The following is a 1,283-nucleotide window of genomic DNA, read 5'->3' on the forward strand; positions in this document are numbered from 1 at the left end:
ATGTATTGTTATTTGATAACCTCTGATTCACCAATCAAAATCCAGTAATTTACAAATTCAGGGTAGAATATGTATTAAAGGGGAAAGTTGATTTGTAGACTGAAATATGCCTCATTTGTAAGACGGCTGATGAGATATTATAGTTAGTATTTAAACTTAAAAACAATACATTTGAATTTTTCGTCTTTGAAAACGCGACTGTAAAATGTCCAGCATTACCATTCGTATAAAAGTAGAACCAGCACGCCTTGACTAAAATAATCATAAATTCTAAATTACTCTTCTTAGGAAGCAATTGCGCAGAAAACGCCACCTGTCCACAGTGAACAACATTAAGAAAATACAAAAGAATACACTCTTTTCACAATGTCAGTCCACAGTTCGTCATCAAGGACTTGTGTCATGTCATCTGCATTGTTGGTAGGTTTCACAGAGACATCTCTGTGACTATTTTCTTACTCAAGATTATCAGCTAAACTGGCATCAGGTAAGTATTTCTTTGGCATGGGAGAAAAATGTTTTGTCAGTTGTTTTCTTATTGTAGACTTGGGCAGTGTTGAGTGGAGATATAGGACAATGACTGTCGCCATAACAGTCAGAGCCTTGAGGACAAACATGCAGTGGAGGTAGACGCTGAAGAGAGACACGTGGTCGGACACAGACGGTAAGAAGGAGTTGATGGAGGTCAGGTACACAGCATAGGCCAACAACACAGACACACACAGGGTCATCTTCTCCCCCGACCCCGGGGGCACGTGAAACACCATCAGATTGAGACCAGATAGGACGCAAACAGGCAAAACGGCAGTAAGTATATAGTAAGCTCGACATCGAGCTAGGATAAGTCCCAACTCCAGGACCTGATACATCCCTTCATGCAGTGGAGGTAGATGCTGAAGAGAGCCACATGGTCGGACACAGACGGTAAGAAGGAGTTGATGGAGGACAGGTACACGGCAAACAGACAAAGGGGCGGTATGTGTTGAGTAAGCCCGACGTCGAGCTAGGATAAGCAATATTTTTTTCACAAACGCACCTAAAATGTTCCACTCACCATTTTCTTTGTGTGAGATAAGGATATGGGTACATTTTGAAATGTGTCGTTAACCTCTGAAGTGTCTGTACGCCATTGTGCCAGCTGGAAGGATAATTAAATGGGAAGCTAGTGGCATCTATATTACAGGATGTTGAACGGAGATCTATGGGCTGATAGTGCCTGGTACATGTTCACCCCAAAACGGTCATAGTTGTTGTTAGCATTAAACATCACTAAATCTGGCAAC

At 41.8% G+C, this 1,283-nt stretch overlaps 1 protein-coding gene across 1 annotated transcript; it reads right to left on the reverse strand.

Moving 5' to 3' along the window:
* Positions 1 to 455: 455 nt before the first annotated feature.
* LOC124152368 (acetylcholine receptor subunit delta-like) lies at positions 456 to 869 on the reverse strand. The gene has a single exon (XM_046525292.2). It carries the CDS (start codon positions 867 to 869, stop codon positions 456 to 458), a length of 414 nt encoding a protein of 137 aa, XP_046381248.2.
* Positions 870 to 1,283: the final 414 nt, after the last annotated feature.

This window comes from Haliotis rufescens, unplaced genomic scaffold, assembly GCF_023055435.1.
Source record: "Haliotis rufescens isolate VD_foot unplaced genomic scaffold, xgHalRufe1.0.p SCAF_13, whole genome shotgun sequence".
In the NCBI taxonomy this organism is placed as follows: Eukaryota; Metazoa; Mollusca; class Gastropoda; order Lepetellida; family Haliotidae; genus Haliotis; species Haliotis rufescens.